This window comes from Poecilia mexicana, unplaced genomic scaffold (genome assembly GCF_051168715.1).
Source record: "Poecilia mexicana isolate PSO_F unplaced genomic scaffold, ASM5116871v1 scaffold_4, whole genome shotgun sequence".
Classification (NCBI taxonomy): domain Eukaryota; kingdom Metazoa; phylum Chordata; class Actinopteri; order Cyprinodontiformes; family Poeciliidae; genus Poecilia; species Poecilia mexicana.
The window spans coordinates 30549226-30574374 of record NW_028263373.1 but is presented as its reverse complement, the minus strand read 5'-3'; the positions used below and the strand labels follow the sequence as shown (position 1 = coordinate 30574374).

At 38.7% G+C, this 25149-nt stretch overlaps 1 protein-coding gene across 1 annotated transcript in view; it reads left to right on the top strand.

Moving 5' to 3' along the window:
* Nucleotides 1-12308, top strand: part of ptprfa (protein tyrosine phosphatase receptor type Fa) — a 151841-nt gene extending 139533 nt beyond the window's left edge. The window contains exons 30-34 of the mRNA XM_088005297.1: nucleotides 7292-7418; nucleotides 7656-7781; nucleotides 8527-8681; nucleotides 10919-11054; nucleotides 11964-12308. Of these exons, the coding sequence (XP_087861423.1) occupies nucleotides 7292-7418; nucleotides 7656-7781; nucleotides 8527-8681; nucleotides 10919-11054; nucleotides 11964-12044 (625 nt within the window). The 3' untranslated portion in view covers nucleotides 12045-12308. The remainder of the gene's footprint in view (nucleotides 1-7291; nucleotides 7419-7655; nucleotides 7782-8526; nucleotides 8682-10918; nucleotides 11055-11963) is intronic.
* The last annotated feature ends 12841 nt before the right edge of the window (nucleotides 12309-25149 follow it).

Here is a 25149-nt window from a genome sequence, read left to right as displayed (position 1 = left end):
CATGAAACTGTGCCCACAGACAGAAAACATGTTGGTGTGTCATGGATTCCAACCCTGTTTCGCTTTGATGGAGCAGGTGGGCGTGGCAGCGTGGCGAAGTGACCTGTAACGCCGTCGCCATACGTTTGGCTGTAGATTCCACAATTTTGAGCCCAGCTGCACCAAACTTCAAATGATTGATCCTGGTGGGATGCCTGACGATCCTATATCGTCATAGTCTGACGTCATCTAAGCCCCGCCCCCTCAGAACAGGAAGTGCCTTTTTTTGACTTGTAAAGCTCCATCTATGGCTCTCTCCACCTAATCAAGATGATTCTGTGTTGGATGACAGATAACATGTTGGTCTCACTTGCTTTAAAGCGCCAAGAGTTTTCAGTAATGGGCGTGGCCATGGCAGCGCGGCAAAGCAGAGGGAACGCCGCCGCCATACGTTTGGCTCTAGATTCCACATCGTTCTGCCCAGCTGCACCAAACTCACTAGGATGCATCCTTATTCATCCCCGAACAGGAATCCATAACACTCGTTGATGGGCGTGGCCTAATTTCTCTACAGCGCCCCCTAGAAGTTTTTAAATAATCAGCCCCAAGCCATGCTTTAACCTAGAATTATGAAACTTGGTACACATGTGTATGATGTCAGGACCTACAAAAAAGTCTCTTGGAGCCATGGTACAAACCCAACAGGAAGTCGGCCATTTTGGATTAAAATCCGCCATTTCCTCCTTTTCATAGACGTCACATCTGATCTATCTCCTCCTACAGCTTTTGACATACAGACTTCAAACTTAGTGAGCAGAGAGTTGAGACATTAAAGGTCCAAAGTTATCACAGGAATTTTTGTATGTAAAAGCATGTGGGCGTGGCTAAGTCCCAAACTTTGACTATTCACCATTAAGCATCAAAGTGACATAACATGCACATATAAGGTCACAGCTGCATCAGACTTTCTATGTCTCATTATAGACCAGACCTCATCACAGTTAGGTGGTCGATTGATGACATCACCTTAGCCCCGCCCACTTCCGACAGGAAGTCACCTGTTTTTTCTACTGTATGTCTTACTTTTACACTCTAAAACATGTTGGTGTGTCATGGATTCCAACCCTGTGCAGACTGACATAACATGAGATGATGATGAACTCTGTCAATGCCTACTGACCCGTGGGGGAGTGGCAAAATGGCTGTCCCTCGCCATATGCATACGATCGTCTCTTATTCACAAACGCATCATCCTATTTGCACCAGACTTTTTATGAGTGACACTTGTGAACCTCTGAGGAGGCCAATACAGTTTAATTGCAATTTCACTCCACTAGCTGTATCTCCTTGCCACATGGCCCAATCTGCTCCAGATTTTGGGTGCATGGCCAGTGAACGCTGCCGAAGACATCGAAGCGGATCGCATGGAGGACGGCGCGCGAGCGTCGGCGGTGGCCGGCGGGAGGCGGTGCTGGAACATCCGCGGTGGCTATAGGCTTGAGCGGCGCTTGGCTGCGAGGGCCGCTTGAGGCTCCGCGGAGCTTTAATTTATTTTTATTTTTTTTTGGTATTATTTCCTAAGCCCTCTTCTGATGCATAATAACGTAGTAAAATTATTTGTTTTTTTGTTGGGGTTTTCTTGTACAATATAATAAGCTGGTCACCTTGTTACCTTTGACTTTTTGCCCATGACGCAATTGCCTCTTGCACAGTGAGATAAGGCGGCTAACTGGAGCTCAACATAGCGAACATTTCAGATTACAGATCTGTTTTTGGTGAATTAAAAAAAATGTTTTTGGTGAATAAAGTGGAGTAGACTTGCTACTTGTCAGATGATGGAAAATGTTTCTGCTTCAGCACGGAGTAGCGGTTTAAGGAGAGGTAATGAAATACAACAGACACTGACAGGCCTCTGTCTGCCTTTCTCTGAAGAACTACTGAGTGGGAGGAGACAGCCAGGTGAGGAAAAACTGTTCTTATCTATCGATTCAGTATTTTTATCATACAGACATTAGGCTGTAGTTGTTGTACTATTAGCTAGCTACTAGCTAACGACTTTGCTAGCAAAGCTAGACAACTGAAAAGCTTCTTCCCTGTATCGTTAATATCGGTCATTCTTCAGTATCGCTTATGCAATACGAGGCACATCGCCCGTCCAAAACTTATCATCTCCATAATGTATAAATGTCCGATCTTCTAATTTCCTTTGCTGCATAATGTACATTGCATTTATTCTGGCGTTAGGTAAAATGTATCTCGAAGGAGAATAGCACTTAAATAAAAGTCCAACAAGGATATTCATTTAGAATTAAAAATGACTGACCCTGAATTATCATGATAGATATAATGTGTGTCATTAATGAAGGGGAAAAAACTCAACTCAGGCTTTAAGTTTAGGGTCTGGTTCGGAGAGTATGATGTTAAATTTTTTCCCCAATTATTCAATGAAAAAATAAACTAACCTCAGTTAAGTAAAATAAAATTGTAATCAAAACTTTTGGAATTGTAATGATTTATTTTGTAAAAACAAAAAGTTTTGTTTAAAAAACTTTTTTTTAATTAAATAACTAATTTTTTTCTCGTGAACTTAAGAAGTTATTTGCCAAACATAAACTTTTATTTGCACACATCAGAAATCTTTTGTTGCAATTTTAGGCCCCGCCCACGATGTCACGTGAGAATCACAAGCAAAACTTTGAGTCACAAACAAAAACTTAGAATATCAAGAAAAGATTAATGACGTACACAAATAAGTTTGTTTTGCAAATAAAAATAAAAAAATCACTTAATGAGTCAAAACTGTGTGATTTTAATTTTTAAAAAGTTTTTTTAAGCAAAACTCAGTAGGCTTTTCTCATGGTGACATGCATTAACAATTAAATTTTTTCTTTTCTTTTTTCTGCAGTTCTACATTAAAGTTTGATGCAGCTTTGCTGTCCTGAATGGACCATCTTCATCTCCACTGCAAGTGTAGCAAACAGGCAGCTCTTTGTTTTATAGATTACAGTCACTAAAAGGTTGCATTGGGCCCTTGTTTATATTTTTAATAGTGTAATTCTGTAAAGACAAAATATGTCTGGTGGTCTAGCTCTGATTTACATATCTTACTAAATTGTTGGTTTGAATATTGCAATACTTTCCTATAGCAAAATAGACCTGCAGAAAGAAATTACTAATAAAATATCTTGCATATGCATAGTGTTATGCTCTATATAGAGATGTTCATTAGCTTTGATTGTATATCTCACAATTTTGTAATTTATTATTGTTTATTCAACTCTGAAAGCTGTGTGGCTTTGTTAATGTTCTGTCCTACAATGCGGTTAGATGTGCCGTTTTTTTTTTAGCACCTGCACTTTTAGTGGTCTCTGCATTTCACCCTGGAAATTCAACCCAAATCTCTGAAACTATTGATTTGCACTCTTGGTGAGTTTTGTTCATAGCATAGCAGTATCTGTTTAGCATCCAGTTCTGCTTGATTGCTCATTGGAGCATTGTTTTGTTAGAACAGTTGCCGTTGTACCTGGGCTGTCACAGCTGATCGCTGTTGGGTGCGCCCCACTCCCTGCTTTAAGGTAACTAAACTGCTGGTATTGTGCGTGTTTTGGCACTTTTGAAATGAAACGTATAAAATAGGATGTAGCTACATTTACATTTTAAATTGATATTGCGCAGTATATTTATTTAATTTCTTTTCCTCACACTGCTTGAGAATTTGAGTTAATTTATTTTCTTTGATATTTTGGAAGTTAACTTTGATTTCAACTTTTCAAGTTTAACCTTAATTGATTAGTTTGAAATTATTCTTTTTTTATTTAAATTATGGTTAATTTAACCTAATTGAAATGAAATGTTTAATTATTAGATATTTAATAATTGCATTTAATATTGTATTTGTATGGTTGTACATTGATAACATACTTAATGGGTTTTCTGGCCTTTTAGGTCGGGTTTTTTTATATGATGGATCAGATCCTCTTCTGAACCAAAGGATGAGAACTCTATGATCTTTGCATTTATTTTGAATTGTCTCTCACTGTGCATTTGTAATTGTTTTGTTTGTTTGTTTTTTTCTCCCCTTATGTTTTTCTCTGTTCCAAAAAAAAAAAAAAAAAAAATCAATACATTGGCACGAAACACTAACTAAAACAGTTTCCTTGTGTTTTCATTCACACTTCAGGCTCCTCAAAGAACCGGTTTCTGATATCGCAGTTAGCTGCCTAGCCCATAACTGTTACACTGGTGACTCAGAACCACGCACACAGTAAAAAGCTCAAGTGGCGTTCATTTGACTCCTCTTGGAACTACGGGAGGATTAAAACTCTACTAATTAATTTTTAGTGAGCTTCAGTTGTCACATTTAGAGTACAGAAAGAGCGCCAAACCACCAATAAGCAAAAGCTGGCCAATAACATTAACATTTAGGACATGCATGTGGCACCCTACACAGACATATGTGGGCTACCAACGGGATGTTTTGACACAAAATACCATTTTTGTCTCCACAATTTAACAGTAAACAGGGTTAGATAATAAAAAAAATCTAGTAATTTTTTTTCCTACTGAAAAATCTCAAGGTATGCACAGTGTGTACAGCTGTACATCTGCAGGTGCTACTGTTCATGAATATTAATGTTGACATATACAGTATAATCACACATTTACCTATCAAGCTGCAGTATAGGCGCAAAACAATGCAACTATTTTTCAATAAACACAGTTAAGATAAAAGTAATATTGCCAAAGTTACTGAAAAAGTGCTCAGAGTAGAATTAAATTCTGGTGGACAATTGCAAAGGGGCTGTGTAGTTGGAATATACCACTCATGCAAAAAGGGTGAGGTGGACTGCTCCACTGCTTGTGACTTGTAGATGTTTTTGTGTCAACACATTATATACAGTCAGTAATGATATTTACAGATGAGTAAGAAAATGTACACAAAGGAATCACAACCCATTGTCCTCAACATATGGCGCTTAATGTAAAACATGATAAACACCTGCCCAATAATAAAATTCTCTCAGCCAGAGATCAAAGAGGAGAATGAGAGGTGGAATGGATGCAACAAATTGCATATATTGTTTCAGCATTGATTACCATCCATCCATCCATCCATCCATCGTCTTCTGCTTATCTGGGGTCGGGTCGCGGCTTCAGAAGGGAGGCCCTCTCCCCAGCCACTTGTTCCAGCTCCTCCCAGGGAATCCCTGGCGTTCCCAGGCCAGCCGAGAAACATAGTCCCTCCAGGGTGTCCTGGGTCTTCCCCGGGGCCTCCTCCTGGTGGGATGTGCTCGGAACACCTCACCAGAGAGGCGTCCAGGAGGCATCCTGACCAGATGCCCGAGCCACCTCAACTGGCTCCTCTCTGAGGGTAGGAACGTAGATCGACCGGTAAATCGAGAGCTTCACTTTTAGACTCAGCTCTCTCTTCACCACAACGTACTGGTACAGCATCCACTTCACTGCAGATGCTGCTCCAATCCATCTGTCGATCTCCCGCTCCCTTCTTGATTGATCTTGATTACCAATGTTTCCCAATCCTGGTCCTTAAGACACACTGACCTGAATGTTTTAGATGTTCCCCTACTTCAACACACATCATTCAGATGATTGCAATTCAGCAAAACCCTGTTAATCAGCCACCAATTTAAATTTTGTGTCCTGAAGCAGGGGAATGCCTAAAACTTGAAGTTGCATTGAAAGTCCACTAAAAATGCCAACTTTGCATTAAATTGTCATTATTTACAAAATCATGCAAAGTTGGCACTTTTAGTGGACTCTCAGTGCAACTTTTAGAGCAACTTTGCATTAAAAGTGTCATTATTAACCGAATGACACTTCATGACAACTGTCATAAACTTTAATAAAGACTTCTTGATGTTCATGACAGATGTTATGTCATGTTTATGACAGTGTCATGTCAGTTTTATGCACACCCCTTCAAATAAAGTGTTACCCAACATGGATTCAATGACATTTTTTAACTTTGGTTAATTGGCTAGAATGGGATGATTGTTTGATGGTTGACCCACCATCACTTATTGACTTTAACCAAAAATCAACATTTTTGACCGTAATCCAACGTTCAATTAACATCTCTTGCTAACTGCTTTAAAAGAAACGGAAAATAAATTTATTGTCCCACATTGTTTAAATTCCAGTGTAATGCTACACACACCTGCTGGCAACCAAGGCCAGAAGGTTCACACGAAGTCAGAAGAATAAAATACGGTACAGAAAGGGAAGAATTTCAACATAAATTCTGAGCACTTATTAAAAATAGCAAAAGACAGCAAACAAGTGGCCAAAACTTGTTTGCATATAAAAATGTGTTATGTGCTTCGGGCACATTATGATAATTTTTTTCTATGTATTCTTTGTTTTTTTTGTTTTTTATAGATTTTAGTTGAATGACCTTTTGTTAAAATAGTTTGGAGTTTGGATAATTTCTTATTTTTGGTAATTAATTCGATTACGTTAATTTGTGGCGCTGTTGGTCCGCCTATAAATATGCTGGATTTCGACATGTTAGGGAGATCCGCCCTTCCACTCGCTTCCGCTTGCTCTACCACCACTGGTGGTCTTGACACGGTGCGCGCACGTCCAGTCGCTGTAGGCGGCAGCTGACGTCTCCAGCCTGCCATGCGTTATTTCTGCTAGCCTTTGTTTGCTATTTGATAAAAGACGGGCAACAGTGTAAAGAGGCCAGTGTAGGCCTTATATGGTCAAGCTTCCTGGTTCCTGTAAGAAGCCGTGCTGCTGCGTTCTGGATAATTTGAAGTCGCTGCATCTGTGATTTATCCATGCCTCTACATAATGAATTGCAATAATCCAAACGAGTTGTAATGAAGGCATGGATAAGTCCTTCAAAGTCCTTAAAACAAAAATAAGATTTAACTTTTGCTAAAATCTGCAGGTGATAAAAAATGTATTTAACGACAGAGCTAATTTGTTTATCTAGCTTTAAAGAGCTATCAAAAGTGAAACCAAGATTAATAGCAGAGGTCTGACAAAACCGAGCTAAAGAACCAACAATCAGATCTGGATTTGTAGTCTGAAGTCTGTGACCAAATAATATTACTATAACATTAATAAAACAGACTTAGTCCTTTCAGTATTTCAGTCACCTACAGGTTGAACTGACAGGAACAGTAACAAACTGCCTGCATAAAGATACATCCAGACTAAAGCAAATGTAAAAATACTATTTAAACTGGTTTGTTTGCTGTATAGATCACATCAGTGGTGCAGCTGATCCCAGTTAGAAGCAACCAAAGAAAAATAAAATCTCTGTTTTTTTAAATCTGTGCAGGCACCAAAAAGCATACATTGCCACTCAGGGACCACTGGCACAAACTACTGAGGACTTGTGGAGAATGTTGTGGGAACACAACTCCACAATTGTAATCATGTTAACCAAACTGCGCGAGATGGGACGGGTAAATCACAACTATCATGTCCATAAGGTAGAAGGGAGAAACATTGTACCCTTGCATGATTCCAAAGTGACAAAAGGTCTAGATCTAGAAATACTACCCTTTCAAGGGGCTAATTCAGGGTAAAATCATCAGTAGTACCCAGGGAAAACAAAATGGCCACATTAACTTCTGTAATGTAAGGGTTTCTTACTTCTCTCATTATTACTAATTTCTGTATTCTTCCTTTTGATTGTGTAGGAAAAGTGCCATCAGTACTGGCCAGTGGCGCGTTCTACTCGATACCAGTACTTGGTTGTTGATCCAGTGGCTGAGTACAACATGCCTCAGTACATACTGAGAGAATTTAAAGTCACAGACGCCAGAGTAAGCCCTCACCGATATTTTTTTTTCTTTGATGAAGCAACAGTGGAAAGTCACAGAAATCAGAACCATGTAGTTTGGTTTATAATTCAATAGTAAGCTAATTTCTAAAGTACAGTTTGACCAATATCCAATTCATTTCTTTGCATTTTGACATGAGTTTAAAATTCACCCAAGAATTTTAAGTGGTTCACATTCTTAAGAATGTAAAACACATTTTTAAGTGTGACATTATTTTAACATTTGTTTCAACTATGTTTTTAACACAAACATAGTAATTCTCTGTTTAGGAACTGCGGAATGATTGATATAAATTTTATGGTTAACTCTAAAGCATTTTTCTCATATGATAGTCAGTGTTGTCATCCTCAGTATTATTAATTTTTTTTTCAGTACAAATGTTTTAAATATTAATTCTAAATAAAAGTGGTCCTAAAACTGATTTTTGTAGCACTCCTAATGTAGCTTTTTCAAAATGGAGAAAGTACCTACCTCACACATGACACATGTGAGATATCTGGGTGAGATATCTCACATACAATGTGTTTATCATTTAAGAAAGATTTATTCCACTTTTTTATCCGCATAAAACATCATTCTGTAGTTTGCAAACTGTTAGATATTTAAGAATGTTCCACAACCAATGACGGTGATATTAAGTTATATTAAGTTAACACTAACAGTGCTAATGTCACTTAAAGTACAGCTGTTTTCTGTATGGATTTTCATTTTCCTGTTCCTCCATTAGGATGGTCAGTCAAGGACCATCAGACAGTTTCAGTACACTCACTGGCCAGAGCAAGGAGTGCCCAAAACTGGAGAAGACTTCATCAACTTTATTGGTCAAGTCCATAAAACTAAAGAACAGTTTGGACAGGATGGACCAATCACTGTACATTGCAGGTAAAGTGTAAAATGTGTTCTTTGTTGTTCTCATAGTTCAAAACAACACGGGTCCGGAGCCAGTGTCACTGTCACTTTTCCCTTGCAGAAGTAGAGCTGTCTTCCGACAAGCAAACTGTTATTATGGTAGACTAACAATCAATCAATCAAATCAATCAAATTTTATTTATATAGCACATTTCAGCAGCAAGGCATTTCAAAGGGGACTCCAACCCGCACCCTACCCTACATCACTACATAGGGCTGTTGTAAACGAATATTTTAGTAATCGAGTAATCTATCGATTATTCTTACGATTAATCGAGTAATCGGATAAAAAAAAATATAAAATGAAATATTGGTAAATCTGGCATAATACCGGTGTTACTATCAGATTTCAATATCAGTCCAATTTTTCATATTTGAGCATCCCTAACAGTTGCTTTTTTTGTAGTTTAGAAAACTAACCTGTAACAATAATAGCTCACTTTCTAAGTTAACCAGAAGAAAAGTTATAGAAAAATCTGAAATTATATTGAATTTAATAACAAAGAGGCAGGCTCACAAATATGCTTATAAAAAATGTCTACAATCCAGCTTTTAGTTTATGTATTCATCTTCAGTGAGTTTAATAGATTAATTAAACTCACCTTGCCACCTAACCTGTCACGCTTTGGGTTTGAAAATACGGGAAATGCCGCCTGGAGTGGGAGGAGAGGGCGAATGAACGAACGTAAGATGGGGTGGAGGGGAGGAAATAGACCAGCGGACTGACGAACCGTTAGACCGGGGGACGAACACGGGGGGAAGCAATACGGGATATTTACGACACCTTCACTGGTCACACTCAGAAACTCATCTACCAGCCATGTACGATGCGCTCCGCCACCCGTTTCTTCAGACCGGGATATGAAATTTATTGTGCGGTTCGTCGGTAAAGCTACATTTACACGGTAAGCATCAGCTACTCAGCCGCCCGCCCTGCTCAGGCTATCCGCTCACCTCAGCGCTCTTCCCGCCGTTTGCTTTCAACCAGCAGCCCCGGAGGAGAAATGCTGCCGTACTCCAGGCATTCCCCCAGTCATTTTAAGGTCGGGCATTATCATCAATCAATAAAATCCCCACGGGCCAATCTTGAAAATTGGACTTTATGCCGCTGAGACTTAGCTTTTGTCAGCAACTCAGAGGCAGAAGTGAGAGCTCCGTGCAACGCAAATGAAGTCCCGGCCGGAACACGGTGCGCTAACTAATAAAACATAAATTAACGAAGCTTCGAGGCAGGTAAATTTTCCTCGAGGAATTTTAGTAATCGAGGTACTCGAATCATTCGAGGAATCGTTTCAGCCCTATCACTACAGCTTAAGGGTGAGGAAGATGAGTAGATTTGATTAAATGTTTCTGCTGTGTTTTCTGTGAAAGAACATTTTGTGACAGTAGCTGTTTGTCCAAGTGGGTTATCAGATAAAGAACTTTCAAAGATAACAGGAAGTGATCCGACAGGGCAACATCAGTTACAGACACATTGGAAATATTCACACCCTTATCGATAACCAGGTCCAGTGTGTGACCTCAAGTGTTAAGAAGAAGATTTTCTGTAATGTTGCAATTCTGGTGTGTGTCCTTTGTCTGTGAAATGTTTGTTACCTTGTGGGTGTGTCCTTTTAGCAGGAACCCTGCTAAGGAGCAGGCCCGCCTCAAACCCAGCTCTTTTATAGGGGCCGGTTTTGAGGCGGGCCTGCTCCTTAGCTGGCTGGAGTTTGATTGGCTGGGGATAAATTGAGAAGGTGGGGATAACGAGTATATAGGTTGACTGCTGGCTGTAGAAGAGACTGTCTGATGGGAAAGCTGTCATTTTTAACTGTGCTATGATGTTGGAGGCCTAACAAACCAGCTTTGATTATTGTACAGCCAAGTTTGCTGATTTTTTTTTCTTCCATTCCTCACCACACCTCTCTGTGTAATATCGAGTATGTTTTGCATATTTGACATGTTGTGTTAGACCAAAATTCTCTAATATATTAGAGCTTTTTTTGCCCCTTTGTCGTGGGGCTTGTCGACATGACAAGCCCCAACATTATAACACAAAGCTTCAAGTCTTCGTCAGATAACTAAGTTCTGATATTTTTTTTCTTGACTTGCTCAATACCAACATATTTGCTGGCTTTCAATAATGTTTCACAAGCAACATTTACCAGGTGGGTGTATCCTCATTATTGCCACTGTGATGATCTTAGTAATATGTAATGTATGTCCATCAGCGCCGGGGTCGGACGGACTGGAGTATTCATCACTTTGAGTATCGTGTTGGAGAGGATGAGGTACGAAGGCGTGGTTGATATCTTTCAGACAGTCAAGATTCTCCAAACTCAAAGGCCAGCCATGGTTCAGACAGAGGTATTGCTTTGTTAATGTCCTGGTGCCATTACATGTCAACAATAGTACATATGTTGTGGTATTATCATTTATAAGGAAACTAAGATAACTTCCATTACTTGAAAGGTAATGGAATGTGGGGCAAAATACAGTGCATCTGGAAAGTATCCACAGCACTTCAATTTTTTCAAATTTTTTCATGAGGCATCTTGAAACATGAATAATTTAATACAATTTATCCCAAATTGTATTAATCTCTTTCCTCAAAATTTTACACAGATATAGTAATCATCATAGTAATGTGGGGGAAAAAATGCTATTTTTTGCAAATTTATTGAAAAAGAAACAAGAAATCACATTTATGTAAGTATTCACACAATTTGGCAGCAATTCCAGGTTGAAATATTTTTGAATATGATGCCACAAGCTTAGCTCACCTATATTTAGGCAGTGTGGCCCATTCTTCTGTTCAGTTCTTCTCTAGCGCCATCAGATTGGATGGAGACATCTGTCAGCCATTTTCAGATCTTTGCAGAGATATTCAGTCAGATTCAAGTCTGGATTCTGGATTGGTCAGAGTTGATTTTTAAAATAGTAGAGAAGCTGGTCCTCGACCAGCCCCAAGCAAAGTGTCTTAATCTTTGGTTTGCTTCCATGACCATGAGATTATGAGTAAAAAACTGATATAAACCTCCTTATTAACCATCTTACAAGTTTGGGAAAACTGAAATATGTTATGTGGATATCTGTTGTAAAATAGATTTTATTTTTACAAGCACAGTTGCTCGGTTTCTATTTAGCTCACCAAAATACTTCAAAATGTTCTGCATCTCTTTGTATACATTTCAATGCCAGTGAATTAATTTTACCCTTTATTTATTGCCCTAGTAATTTCTTTCCTTTTGTTGATCTCTTCATTTTTGTCTGTAGGAGCAGTACCACATGTGCTACAAGGCAGCTTTGGAGTACCTGGGAAGTTTTGACATCTGCGGAATGCAACCTGTCCTATAAACACACTCAAAGCAAAAAGCTGTAGCCAAAGCCAATTTTTTTTCCTTCATAAGGAGTAAGTGAGGGGCCAATGAGGAGATGACCACTGCAGGAAAACAAGACCATTACTTCTATGTGGACTGGTGGTAGACAGTCATAGCACCAATGCCTTCCCAAATACAACCCTGAATCCCCATTTAGTCTTCCTACATATACAGAATATATATTTGTTTACAATCATTATTAACCTTCCTGAGATAAAACCTAAAGAAAGCCTAAAAGAAACAGTGGATATAGTGCTTGTTTATTTTTAATTGTGCGAGACAAATTACTGGATAAAAGAATGAGAAGTTAGTTATTTTGAAGAATGTTAGGATGCATTCAGACCAGATAGTCCGGTAGACTCGGTTCAATTGGGGACTAAAATTGCAACATTTGTTACATTTTCAGAACTCTAGTCTGCATTCACACCTCACTATATCAAATGACTAAAACTAACTGAAAAACCTATTCCCCCGTTGCCTGTGGGGGCGCTGCACCAAGATCTACTGAAGAAATTGACACAAAACCTCTGAAGAAGACCAACGCAATTCCCTTCTTCACAAAAAGTAAACAAAAACGGAGCAGTTTCAGATTTTAGCGGTTGTAGGATTTCTTCATTCGGTAACACTTTATTTGAAGGGGGGTGAATAAGACTGTCATGACACTGTCATAAACATGACATAACACCTGTCATGAACATGAATAAGCCTTCATGAATATTTATGACTGTTGTCATAAAGCGTCATTCGGTAAATTATGACACTTTTAATACAAAGTTGACATTATTCAAAATGTCTTTGTTATGACAACTTGACTTAAACCAAAAAATAATTACTGATATAAATTTGTTATAAAAGTATTACTGATTGCACTTTAAAAATGAGGTAACTTTGTTATTAAAGGTAAAGTTTAAACAGTAATGATTTATTGGTTAATGTCAAGTTGTCATAACAAAGACATTTTGAATAATGTCAACTCTGTATTAAAAGTGTCATAATTTACCGAATGATGCTTTATGACAACAGTCATAAATATTCATGAAGGCTTATTCATGTTCATAACAGTTGTTATGTCATGTTAATGAAAGTGTCATGACAGTCTTATTCACCCCCCTTCAAATAAAGTGTTACCCTTCATTCATATACATTACTGGTTTGGCCATCACCTGTTAGCTGCTAAGGCTAGCGATGCTCCTGCGGGTGCCATTACTACGTGGTGAGTCTGTCCACTAAACCAGGCTGTTCCAATGCGGGATGAGCAAGAATCTGTCGTAAAAATGATCGCAGCGCCTTTATTTCTTACCTGATTTCTATAAACATGGCTTAAATTAAAGCTGAAGAAATTGCTGATGTTTGTAAGTATCCTCCCTTGATATAAATCTCTAAACCAGGGGGGCCCAAAGTCGGTCCTCGAGGGCCGGCATCCTGCATGTTTTAGTTCTCTCCCTGGTTTTACGCACCTGGATCAAATGATGGCTTGTTAGAGGCCTAAGAGGAACATTGACAAGCTGAAAAGGTTGTTACCACCAGGGAGAGAACTAAAACATGCAGGATGCCGGCCCTTGAGGACCGACTTTGGATATCCCTGCTCTTAACAGTTTGGTTTGTCAAAATGTAATAAACCATGACTCATATACTTTATATATGGGACATATGAAATATGATTATTTCACCATATTATTTAATCATATGATTTATGATGATTAAATGTGCAAAAAATTGAGGCGATTAGTTCAGCTTTTGCCATTTAAAGATTTAAAAATGAGAGCAGCTGCAGAGTGCCACAGCAATGGGGATTTAAGCTGATAAACAGTAAAACAACTTTAAACTATTTATATTCTGCTTTTCGGGGGCTGCACAGTGGCACTGTTGGTAGCACTGTTGCCTTGCAGCAAGAAGGTTCTGGGGTCTGCATGGAGTTTGCATGTTCTCCCTGTGCATGTGTGGGTTTTCTTTTCTTCAGGTACTCTGGCTTCCTTCCACAGTCCAAAAACTTGACTGTCAGGTTAATTGGTTTCTCTAAATTCTCCCTAGGTGCATGTGTGCGTGGTTGTTTGTCCTGTCTGTCTCTGTGTTGCCCTGCGACAGACTGGTGACCTGTCCAGGGTGACCCCGCCTCTCGCCTGGAACAATAACAACAACAACAGAGGGACACCAGAAACCCACCTGACCCCACTAAGGGACAAGGGTGTTAGAAAATGGATGGATGGATATTCTGCTTTTCCTCGCTTTCTGTGTCGGCACGCAGACCTGTTGCTACGACAACCGACACATCTTCGTTAACCCGCAGAGCAAAGACTAATATATTACCCAGAATGTCCTGCACTGTCGTTAACTTCCTGCTTTTGGAACGGCCTCTAGTATAGGGTTAGTCTGAATGCACCGTTAGAGTTGGTTTAACCAACAATTTCTTTTCTCTCCTACATTGTTAATGGGTGGTGTATGGATAGTGTCAACCAAAAGCTACAATATAACTGAGCAAGGTCTTTTGTCTATCTGTATTTGGGAATTATTATTTCAGACATGAAAATTGATAGTAATATTTTGTGGTCTTTTTTTTGGAATGATGAGATTCAGTCAAACATGGGTCCTCAAAATACAGCTAAGTCATTATTAAAAACAACTATATACTTTTGCACACCAGATCTGTGAAGTGGAGAAATTGTTCTACTAAATGGCACATGCTAATTGTACTTAATCATGACAGAGCAACACTTGTTCCATGAACGAGTATTTGTTCATGGAACAAATACTTGTTCGGCAATGCTTTGTAGGTAAATGGCAACAAATGGAAGGACTGAGGTCTTACAGCCACCCCTGCAAACTCATTTTCTTTAGCCTATGTATATTGCTTATGAGCATGTAGTAAAGGTAAAGGTCATTTTATTTATATAGCACATTTTCAGCAACAAGGCAATACAATGTGCTTTACAGGAATTAAAAGGAAATACAAACAACATAACAAATCAAATGAAAGAGCAAAATAAGAAAAATAATCTAATGTTGATCTAAGTATGTAAACTATGTGCTCCTGTTCAGGGTTGCTAAGTATCCTCTGGTCTAATTCCATTTCTGGGTTGGAAGAACAGGAGTCTAAAAAGTAGTCTAGATCCAAAAGTGTCTCTGGGCTTCTGGTCTTTGCATCTAAATAGTGAGTACTCTACAGTTTCTGAAAAAATAAGCTAAAGAGTGACTAATCTAATTCCTTTTCTGGGTTAAAAGTGAGTACTCCACAGTTTTTAACAAAGTAAAATAAAAAAAGTGAAAACAGATGAAAGGACACATTAGGGGAAATGGCAACATTCAGACAAAACAAAGGGCAAAACAAAGACATGAGTGAAGGCGGTTACATCACTGCTGGGAGGCTGAGCAACGTGGTTGCTCAGCCTCCCAGCAGAAGTCTGATAAAGGTGTTATCAAGGCTTTTCCTTGGGAGCGCTGAGCTCCACAGCTGCATGGATAACAGGAGGGGGTGAGGCGGGAAGGAGTGTTATTTTTATACATCTTCAAGGAGGCTGGAAATATGCAGCTGTTTCAAGATAACATGGGGAAAGCCAATTTAGATACAGAATGTCTTAGGTAGATTATAAATTTCAATCTTCCCTAAAGTCTCTCTGGTACATCTCAGTTCTCAATTATTCAAATTAGTTTGGTCGTTCCACTGAACCGAAACTAGCAACTTCTCCAAGATCGATTCCAACTCGTTAGTGATTTTTAGAGTCCTCAGCTGGGCTGCAAGTCTCAGCAAGACTCGCATTCAACGTGCGTCTGTCCACACAAACGCTAGTTGGGCCATGTCCATCACAAATTTCTCAATAAGCCAGACATTCACAAGCTCCAAACAGCAGAAATCCTGTTATGAATAAATCCAGGGTTTATCCTGCTGGATACTAGTAAACTAAAATAATCTAAAACAATTTTGAAATGAGTTTAAATGTTTGTTTTTTCTGTATATAATTGTTAAGAGGATTCAAGTGTAGAAAGTGCAGTAGTTAAAAAGTGAGTAGGTTTAAAGCAGGGGTGTCAAACTCCAGTCCTCAAGGGTCGGTGTCCTGCAACTTTTAGATGAGCCTCTGCTGCACCACACCTGAATAGAATAATCAGGTCATTAAGGCTCTGGAGAACCAATCTACACAAGGAGGAGGTAATTAAACCATTTCATTCCAGCGTTTTGAACCTCTGGCACATCTAAAAACTGGAGGACAGCGGCCCTTGAGGACTGGAGTTTGACACCTGTGGTTTAAAGTAAGGATAAAATGGCTCTCCTGTGCCCAGTCTTCTCACTGAGAAAATTTGATCAATTGCATTGAGACACCGGTTGACCAGATCCATAATTTGTAGATTTGGATGATATGCAAAGAAAGGCTCCAAAAATAAACGGGACAAAAATACAGCAAGCAGGGCAGACAAGGGCAGGGAGGGAGCAGAGGAAAAAGGTGTCTGCCTTCATCGAGAGCAAGAGAGGATCAACTCTCTTTCCCTGGTTTTTGAATAAAATCCATAGATTTTATACATGTATTTAAGAAATGTTGCAAAAGGAGAGCTGCTAAGAAACTACTAAGTCTTGGGTGAATTCATAAACTATATTTGTGGTATGTTTTGTACTTATTGAGATTTCGGAGAATCTCAAACTATTTTGAAATGAGTTTAAATGGTTTCTTTTTCTGTATGATAACTGTTAAGAGGATTCAAGTGTAGAAAGGGCAGTAGTTAAACAGAATAGGTTTAAAGTAAAGATATTTAATAAAGACATTTAAGACTATTAAAACTAAACATGTAACAGAAAAACTCAGGAGGAATCGGAGATTGTGGTGAACTGCAGACAATAAAAAAGTAAATCTTTAAATCCTGAGGAGAAGCAATTACTTTGCTATTTTAGTTAATTAGCATTGAGGGTAATCCTGACTGGGGAGCTGAGAAAATGGCTCATGCCAACTCACTTGGGTTACTAAGGTTGCCAACACCTGTAAATTGTCTGTATTTTACGGCCAACGTTTAACGTAGTTTGCTGTTAAATTCTTTTCACTTTCCGATAGACACGTCTATCACACACACATCAACACTAAGTGTTGAAACAATAATGACCAAGATAAAACACAGGAAATATTAAGGTCGGCTAAATTGTGGCAGAGCCTACACAGGACACCCCAGAATGCTATGGATCAACGCTGCTGTCGCGGTTGCCTAGAGACTTGCATCTTTTTAAAATGTCCTCAACTCTATACTCCACCATGTCCTTGGAAGCAAAAACTCTCACAAAAGTACAGACGTGAGTGGGAAGATGTATATCCAATGCTAAAGGCAATTTTTTTTTTTTTAAATCTTGGAGATGATCAGTATATCAGACAGAATGGATCAGGATAGGAACACTGTAGACATGTCAGAACCTAGAAGAACCAGACATCACTGTTTTTTTTCTAATTTGGCTTGTACCCAAGGTACAGCTGATATGGCAGAGAACATTTTCAGTTTCTTATTGTGCTCTTAATCGACTACTATGATTATTTGCTTATGTTGAATGTTTTCTAGTTGAAAACATTCTGGTTGAATTAAACCTTATAGATAGGGTAGAGTTAGGGTTAGGATAGGGATAGGAGTCTGAGAAATATCTTCCCAAATTTCAAATCATTTTGATGCCCATTTGCTGGTTAGGGAGTCAATTTTTTCTGTTTGGGCTATACAGACATTCAGCAAGCATTTGACAAGGATTTTCTGCCAAATTGGGAAGACATGGAATTCCTGCATGTCTTCCAAATTCTTTACTTTTGATCAGTCAAGTTTTCCATGGACTTACAGATCAGGGGATTTTTGAAAAAGTTTCCCCAGGATTTGGTGCATGGTCCATGGTTCCCTTCCGTAAGATCACACTCACAGCAACCTTGGGTCACACACATTCCTGATGTGATGATGAGGGGCTGGATCAGAACCAATTCCTCCCAGACCAGTATGAGGTCTGGGATAAGCTGCGAGAAGAGGGGCCACATTTGGATTAGTGAGGTGTTGGAGTTACCTGGTCAAATTTCTCTCACAAGCTGGTCTACATTCAGCTGCATGGAATAATACTTCTCTGCAGTTGTGATGTCATGGCACGAGTCTGGACATCTGCTTCCGGCCTTGGTGCTATGTTTCTTGCCTGATGAACAGAGAAAAAGTGTAGTATTTGAATTTTTCACATTTATTCTCATTTCCTTTTCACACTTTGAAAGGGTCCTGAAAAGATTACTCATATATGTAGTGACCACAATCTTGAAGTCTGTCATAATTTGAGAAAAATGATCTGTGTCCTCATCTGTTAAAATCACTAAATTATCCTCATCATCCACCCTCTCCTCAACATCCAGACTAGTATATTAATTTGTGGATTCAAAGTTCTCAGAGTAACTGCAATTTTTGTTTCAATCTGAGATTGGTGATGTGGTTGTTACTGGTAGCATTGACCAGGTCAAGGTGTGCATCATTGCGTATGTACAGGACTAGCCTCCCGGATGAATATAAACATGCCTGCACATGGCATGCTACGGCTATTGACTCTACCCAAAGGCAGTCCTAGCCTGTTTGGCACCCTGGGCTAACCACCTTTGTGGCGCCCCCTCCCTCTAAGCCCCCACTGCCCACTGACGTTGGTGTGATTATCACTTGTGTCTGTGTCATCCAGTTTGTATCTCTTTATTTTGCAAAAATGTATTTCATCTCCTGAGCTCCAATACTTCAGTCTCTAATAATTGAAATGTGTTTTTAAATGTCCATATAACTAAACCTATTCATAACATCCAAATTTGTAGTATCTTGTACCACATTCTCCTTAACAGAGCTTTAATATCAAACACTGAATATATATTACCGTAAATTCTGGACTATAGAGCGCACCTGATTATAAGCCGCACGCTCTAATTTTAGAAAGAAAATTAATTTTGTACATGTATAGGCCGCACCGGGCTATAAGCTGCAGATATCTCTGCCGCTCTAGGTTTTCTACAACGATGCAGCACGCAGCAGCAGAGGGGGGCGGACACCCAACATTTGAGTCATAACTGGTCAATTGAATATCACATTTATTACGGTTGAAAAAGAAAAAGTTGCCAAGATTAGATTTAACTGAACTGATTACAGTAGTTTCCGAACGGTAACTGTAACAGTCAGAGTGCTGATCCTTCGTGTCTCCTACTAGCATTGTGCTAAATGAAAATGGGCGCTTTCGTCTTCTTCTGCTTCTTCTGTTGCTGCTTCTTTAGATTTCAACAGCAGCTTGCATACATTATTGTTGCACTACTGCAGTCTATTGGATCCTAATATCTATGCCTCAAATTCTCATAATGATCTCAGTATTTAGAAAATTAAAAATCTTCTTTTTCCCCCTCAGTGCTATTCAACAACATTCTCAAATTTCAATTCCCTATTAAAACCTAATTCTGTTTTAATGGGCGCTTTCTTCTTTTATTTACAATTTTGACTTCCAATGATTCACTTCCTGCTAAAGAGCCCCCTGGTGGTTGAAGAAAAATCCACATATGAGCCGCACCGGACTATAAATTGCATAGTTCAACGCTTAGGAAAAAAGTAGCGGCTTATAGTCTGGAAAATACGGTAGATAGATTTGATAGACTTGATTTGTTGTCATTGTACAGTAAACTGAAATTAGTAGTACAGCTGTTCTTAGGGCATTTATAAACAAACAGTCAAAAGAGATAAAACTGGTGTGATCTGGGGAGAAAAAAAGACAGAAAAAAGGCCTCTATGGTGGGCAGAATGATGGCAATCTTAATTGCTGGACTTATTGGGAGCTGGAGATTTCAATTAGCTGCTCTTCATTCAGTGTTTGTGAATTGTAGGAAGATAGGAGCAGGAGAAGGATCGGGAGGGGTGGTCCACTCAGCGTCATCTGCAAAGTTCCCCAACCTCCTTTTTTCCATGAGCATTAACATTCAAAACACTGCGAGTCTGGTGGAAATCACTCATCACTTCAATATAACATTGATCTCCCATCTCTGGCAAAACTGCTCGACAATTATGTTGAACTTGTCCGGACAAGTTGAGAGTTGAAAGCCACTCCGCCCTTTGCGTCCTTGTGCCCCGCCATGGAAATTGACAAATCAATAATTAATGGTTAAATATATAAAAGTAAATGATTTTTAAAAATTAGTAATAACATTAAGCTGTTAAAGTTCCAGCAAATTTTCAGAAAACCCACTCGTACATACGTTCCAATTGCCTAGAGAGCTGAAAGCCACTGCGTCCGTCCGTAGTCTTTAACCCTAGAGATAACGACTACTCCCTGACTGTACTACTGTAAATTACAGTAGTCTCAGACTGTACTCAATAGTAGCAATTTACTAAATTGTAATATTTAAGGGCTTAGCACTGAAATATTTGTTTTACTTTCACAAAATAATCTCCAAACTCTAATTTACCTGACCCACCTCTACCTGCCTGTCAGACACTGAGAAGGAGAGATTTACCCATGAACATGCGGTACGCTGCTGAGAGTGAAGCAGATTGTTTTAATATAAAAATCTGAGTCTTTGGTCGACCACTATTTGACAGCCAAGAGAGAGAAGGGGGAGTTCAAGGGGACAGGAGTTGTTGGGTGGGGAGTGGAAGCTACTGGCTCATATCGCCTATCAGAAACTGCCACTTACCCTATCAGACATAAAACTGAGAAGGATTCCTTTTTCTGTCTGGTTTTTGACCCCATGCAATCTGTTCAGGAGATGCCTAACATCTTCTCTGTCAGGCAGAGAAGATGTAGTACAGATTAGACAGCACTTCAGATTGCTGTCTAATCTGAAGTGTTAGACAGCAAATAAGGCTCATCAGTCGGGAACTAAGTTTCATTTTCGTTTTTGATGTTTTCAATGCTTTGAAATTAAAAATATTTTTATGAAAAGTAGTTATCATATTTGAAATGATGTATTTCAATGTATAACCTAACAAATTCATAATTATGTCTAATATTTATATTTAAAATATTAAACCAGTAAATAAACTTTAAGATTCAAGACCAGCATATGTTTCTTCAGTGTCCATTTTATGCTTCTCTCAGAAAGATTAAACTTTTTTCATCTCTCTCATAACTACATTTAGACAGGCTGTTACAGTTCCAGCAATTTTGATGTATAAACTAGAAAACATTTGTTTTTAAGGTTACACAAATAATAAACTTGAACATTAAGAAACAGCATAGCTCTCCCCAAAGTGTCCTAACCCAGCAGAAAAGGTTGAATATAAAATGCAGTTCTGTGAATCTTCAGATTTTCCTTTTTTCACTTCTTTCGCTGAGATAAAGCCGTTTTTGCCCTTTCAGGTGATGTCATGATTCCAGTTAAGTGCTTTACCCACATGCAGAACACTCTCATGGAGTCATATGAAAAAGATAATAAAGTTTGACAATACAATAAATGAGAATGCGTCTTTGTCCAGGCAATCTGGGAGGCAGAAGGATCATACCCTAGCATTACTATGCTAGGGTATGGAGAGCGATGAGAAAAGCAATAGTGTGAAATTAATGTCCAGGAGAAAAACCTCTTACTGATGAGGATGAAGGGATCTGTGGAAGATAGAGATGAGGGAGATTTCAGCAGAATCTGTGTGGGAGTCCTTGGAAGATCTGAACCAAAATGGTTATTGTTTGACCAGAGTGAAGCCGCGTGAGGGTGGAGATGTTGGAGGACAGAGAGGTTTGCTCGCAGAACTTGGAGTAAGGAAAAGGAGTGAAATGCTTGCCAGTCATGGAACTTGAGCCGGGAGTTATCTCTGAGACTTGATGAATGGCTTCCAGGAATTCATCAGAGGGACCTTTAAAGGAGAACTACAAACTGATTAGCCAGGTAGGTCATAGAAAATGCAAAGTATGAAACACAATGGCCTTGGGGTACCACAAAGGAACAACAGTCGGGCACCAAAGTACTGGCAACCATCTCCTCTAAACCTCAGTCTGTTGAGGCTTGATGCAGCACAGGTGTGTGAGAAACTCAGCTGGTCCAACCTCCAAAGCGGCTCTTGCACTCCCTCTCATGGAAGCTGAAAAAAAAGCAAAGCACACACAGAAAGCAACCCAAGTCTCCTGAAAGGTGCACCTCTCATGAAACACAAGATGGTTCTAGTTTCAAACCACCAGAACTGTTTTTCAGCATTTCTGAGCTGCTACATAGCAAATAAGTGTGGTAGAACCAGTGTGATTAAAATTGAGGAACTAGAATTTAAGACCACTATTTTAATAGAAGTAAAACTTATTGCAATAACCCTATTTGAAAAGTTGCTTTAAAGGCACACAGACCCACTACAGATGAGGCTTGAGGCAATTTCACCCAATTCAATAATTTTATTTATTGCACAAATGTTTTATTTTAGTCTATGAAAAAATACTAGTTTAAAACCACTCACATCTTAAAATAAACAAGTTATCTCAACCACCACTGCCATTTATGTGATAAGCTGTATTAAAATTGAATTCTACTAATATATCCAGTTCATGGTGAACCTGTACAATAATTCATGATGTAAAATAAAAGGTACTTCATGCTTTAAAATACATCTGAAAGGTAATATGCAACTTAAAAGGCACCTTTGTGTGTTAAAAAGTTATCTCATGCCTTTGGTGTTATTTTTTAAAATTCTGAAACAGAAAATTTATGACCTTCTTCATGTTGTTTGTAAACAAAGACTGTAACTTAATTCTCTAAATACTGTATAGAATGTATATTTGGTAAATAGTCTTGGAGTCTGAAAGGACTGCAGTGTGGCTACATGAGCCAATCACAGATTGGCTTGTTGTGCTGTAGAACTACAGCAGCGGTGATTGGTCCACTGACTCGGCGCCATTTTGCCAGCTTCATCCTTACAATCAGCACGAGAAAGATCTAAGTATAAATATATATGAAGTATGCTAAAAGTATGTTTGTACCAATTTCGAAATTAGAATTTTAAACACACAAATATAATTGTATGAAAATAAACTTTTATTAAATATATTAAAAGTATACTTTAAGTGAACAAAATATGTATTTGCCCAAGTGTAAATGTACACTTGCTCAAGTGTATAATTTAAAATATATTTTGTGTATATTTTAAAATATATGCTCAAAATAGAATTTTTTAAAAATTCACTTAATGCTACTTTAAATTATTAATTTCAGTATGCTTTAAATTACATCTCAGTGTATACCTTATCCATTTTCAGATATGATGCAACATCTGTTAGTGAACGGCATTAGCTTCAGTTCAGACTCCAAACCAGATTGTGGCGGTATTGCACACTTTAAGTTCTTTTGAAAAGTGCCATAAAAAGAAAAGAAGAAGCCATGAGCCAGAGAAGATAACAGACGCTGTTCAAATTTGCCATTTTTACTCAGAATATTGCCTTAAAAATGGAGAGAGCCTTGATAATAGTTAGTAGTTTTGGTAAATTCAAGCTTGTGACGTCCTAGTCTCAGTTAGACGACAACACAACTGGACAAGAACCCTAACCCCTAACCCTTCCATTTTGTCAGTTCAACCCAAATAAATTCTTTGAGGTGCTTGCTGTTCCTTTTATTGTCCACTAGATTGAGGCATTGCCACGTCAAGTGGAATCTGAATCGCTATGACAGCTATTTTCAACTTTAGTATTGCTTCCTGTTGCATAAAGATGCCCCAAATGAAACAGACTGAGGTTTGTGGATTAGAGCTGAGAAAATGGAGCATATTAAGAGGTCAGATTCCTTTTGCAAGATATTGTAAATGTCATGTTGGGTTCCAGTTTCTTTACCCACATACAGAACACCACCAGGAGAACAGATAATCAGATAAAGTTTATTTCAACAATGTGAGAATCTGAGTCTGGTCCTTGGGAGGGGCTACCGGGGTCGTCCGTTTTCTGAAGAGTAGTGAGAGGAAAATGATGAGTTCGAGGTAATTGGAAAAATGGAATCTTTGAAACAATCAGAAAGATCTTACTTCTTTTAATTCCACAGACTTTAACCAAAGAGGAGATAACTGTGGGTTCCATGGTTGGGTCTCTTTGTGGGTGTTCTTGAACTGATTCAGGTTCCAGTTAGTTCTTGATAGAATGGGTTCTTTGTTGGAGATGAGGAGGCCGCATGCAGTGGCAAGGAGGAGCGAGCCGACTGGTCTCAAGGTGCTGGCAGTCAGCTCCTCATATTCTCCAGGATGATTAGCTGATAGATCACAGGTGCACTGGCTGAGTCAGCATGCACGCTCTCCACAGGTGCAGCCTCCAGTCGCCCTCTTGTGGATGAAGAGGGGAAGCAGCAGGCAGACAGACCCCCCCCTCCCCACGAAGAAACAAAAACCCCTCGTTCCCAACATGCTGGAGTAGTTATTTTATTTAAAAATGTAATAGGACAGAATCCAAGACTTTAATTTTTATCCAACCAAACTTGAAATTTTTCCAAATCTGTTTCTGCTCAACCTGTAAAAGCAACAAACATATAAAAAATAAATGCTCATTATTTCAGAAAAACATGTGAACTCCATATTTTATCTTTATTGATAACTTTAACTGCAAAAGGATTTACCAAATATATGATAACTAATAAAGAATAAAAAAAAGTCTTAAAATTATTCACAGAATTTACCCATCCAAAGTTTTTCTACAACGTTTTAACAATAACATGGATGTGCTCTTTTGTGAAGGAAACGCAGAAGATGTTTCATTTATTTTGGCCTTTTCTCTGTTCAATTTTGGAAAAGTATTTTCATTGTGATTTCTGCTTCTATTGAACCGTATGTCTCCATTTGTTTTGAACATGTATTGTTTTGTTTCATTAACTATCCAACAGAGCCGGAGATAGGCACCAGCACCTCCCAACCCCGCTAAGGGACAAGGGTGTACAGAAAATGGATGGATGGATGGATGGATGGTTGGATGGATGGATGGATGGATGGACTTTCCAACAGCTAAAAAAACATTTTTATATTATTAATCTTATATACTTAGCCAAATGGCACACGCATAAATGCTGTTACACTAATAAAAGAACACTTCTTTCCAATTTTGGCAATGAGGTCAAACAATATATCAAAACTATTGGACATTCCACCAATACTAAAGCTATTAAAATTTGCACTTTATGTTCTCTTTAATGTAT